Source organism: Oratosquilla oratoria, chromosome 42 (assembly GCF_046742065.1).
Source record: "Oratosquilla oratoria isolate Oo_2021 chromosome 42, ASM4674206v1, whole genome shotgun sequence".
NCBI lineage: Eukaryota > Metazoa > Arthropoda > Malacostraca > Stomatopoda > Squillidae > Oratosquilla > Oratosquilla oratoria.
In genome coordinates this window covers 38488199-38490416 of record NC_134818.1, presented here as the reverse complement: position 1 = coordinate 38490416, position 2218 = coordinate 38488199, and the positions used below count along the sequence as shown (strand labels likewise).

The following is a 2218-nucleotide window of genomic DNA, read 5'->3' as shown; positions in this document are numbered from 1 at the left end:
AAACAAGGTCATCATATTAAAACAACAGGGCAGGATTCGCAGTAATGGTTATAAACTGGACAAATTTAGATTTAAAAAGGAAATAGGCAAGAATTGGTTTACTAATAGGGTGGTTGACGAATGGAATAAACTTAGTAACCATGTTGTAAGCGCTGAAACTATCAGTTGTTTTAAGAAACGATTAGACAACTTTATGGATGGGGATGACAGGTGGTGATGGATACGGAGCTGCCTAGTGTAGGCCTTATGGTCTTATGCAGTCTCCTTCATTCTTATGTCCTTATGTTTGGGAAACCCTGCTCTGAGGGATGTTTCAGTGCCCTTCTTGAGGCTCCATGATGTTACTGAAAAGCTGGATCGCGCACACCTTGACCTGGGAGAGCCCTTTCCTGTTCCATTTACGGGAACAAAGTGTAACCTCACTTTCATGGATGATCTGACCCGCTTCCTCACCAGAACTTCAATTAGTTGGCAATAAATCAGCTATGAAGCTAAAAACTTTATGAATAATATTTGTGGGTAACAATGTCTCTAGGGGCAAACATAAATACTGACAGGCAATAACGTTGCGAATGAAAGCTCTGGATAGGAAAGTAAGCTCTATGTATGACCCCTTCCCATCAATCTAGTGATATGTTCATTGAACTCGAAGTGGTAGGGGGAAGAAAGACTGGTTATCATTTCTAATATTTTTTGTAACATTTGGTGCTTCCTTCCACTGGCCCCGAATAACAGTATTTCGTTAATCTTAATGAATGTAACCAAAATATATAATACAAAACGAGAGCCCAAAAGAGATGTTCCAATAACTACATGAATATCTTAAAGAAAATATTCTAAAAGTCTAGGTAGACATCACAAAAACCAAACAGGACTAGAACTGCACTGAAATTTTGTATCAAAAGAATATACTTTCAATAGATACTTCATTTACTATGGGTACACCACCTAAATTTTGGAACTTGATGATTTTTGAGAAACCACACAAACGTAGACGTTTGTATCACATATATTAAGCTCATGGTGTCATAAAAAAAGTACCAAAGGGTACTCACAAATGCACTCACAAAAAAGTACATTTCTTACATCCTGTAACACATCTATACATACATACGTATATATATACATATAAAATGCGTATTCACAGGATATTCTGGAAATGTACTCGGTATACTTGCGAGTATTCTTGAAAGTACTTTTTGAGAAAATCTTGTATATACATAAATAAAGTTCTTTTCTGGTGGAGAAGAGAATCGTTTTTTTTTAGTGGAATGTATCTATTTCCTTACTTGGCTCGTCAACAATCACTCTCACGATATGAAATAGGTAAAAGGAGACGATGGCAAACCTTGCGCAGTAACTCGTGGCATATATAAGCACAAGACCGGTCTGACCCATCATCACACTCACTCAAGATTCCACCATGTTTACAGCAAGTATCTCTACTAAATCTCATATTTATAACATTGAGTGAACTCAGGTAGGGATTCTCTGATGGTAATGTGTTGTATAATGACAATTTGTTTCTTATGCACAGGTCGTGTTTGTTTCTCTGGTCGCCACGGCTCTGGCCGAAACCGGCTACTACGTGGCTCCCCCTGCATCTTCCGGTGGAGGAGGTGGTTCACCGCGTGGTGGACGTGGTGCCCATCGTCAGGGACGACCGCGTCCACCCGGATGCCACCGGTGTCTACAGCTTCGACGTGGAGACCGGTGATGGCATCGTTCGTAGCGAGCAGGGAGGACCCGGTGGCTCCCAACAGGGCAAAGTCTCCTTCACCTTCCCCGACGGACAAGTCTTCGATCTAAGCTTCGTCGCCGACGCCAATGGCTACCAGCCAGAGTCGCCCTTCCTACCCGTGGCTCCCGCCTTCCCCCACCCAATCCCACAGTTCGTCCTCGACCAGATCGAGTTCGCCCGCCAGCAGGACGAGGCCAAGGCCCGTGAGGCCGCCCGTGGAGGATCCGTGTCCACCCCCAGCAGAAGCTATGGTGCTCCTGTTTAAACTTGTACATACACCATTCTTCACTTCATTACTTTAGTTCCATCACGTATTCATTGATGTTGAATATCTTATTTTTCATTAATTAAACTCGATAAGAATTATTAGTGATTTGGTCTTCATATTCCTAGCAATGCTCTTTTGATTTATACCAATCGATAAACACCCATCCATCTCCCCCACACACACTATTATATTTGTATAATAATGAATAT

The 2218-nt window shown here is 41.8% G+C and overlaps 1 protein-coding gene across 1 annotated transcript; it reads left to right on the top strand.

The window, feature by feature from the left end:
* The first annotated feature begins 1339 nt into the window (after positions 1-1339).
* Positions 1340-2006, top strand: LOC143021623 (cuticle protein AM/CP1114-like). Its single transcript, XM_076179230.1, has 2 exons — positions 1340-1356; positions 1538-2006. Exons 1-2 carry the CDS (start codon positions 1340-1342, stop codon positions 2004-2006), a joined length of 486 nt encoding a protein of 161 aa, XP_076035345.1.
* The last annotated feature ends 212 nt before the right edge of the window (positions 2007-2218 follow it).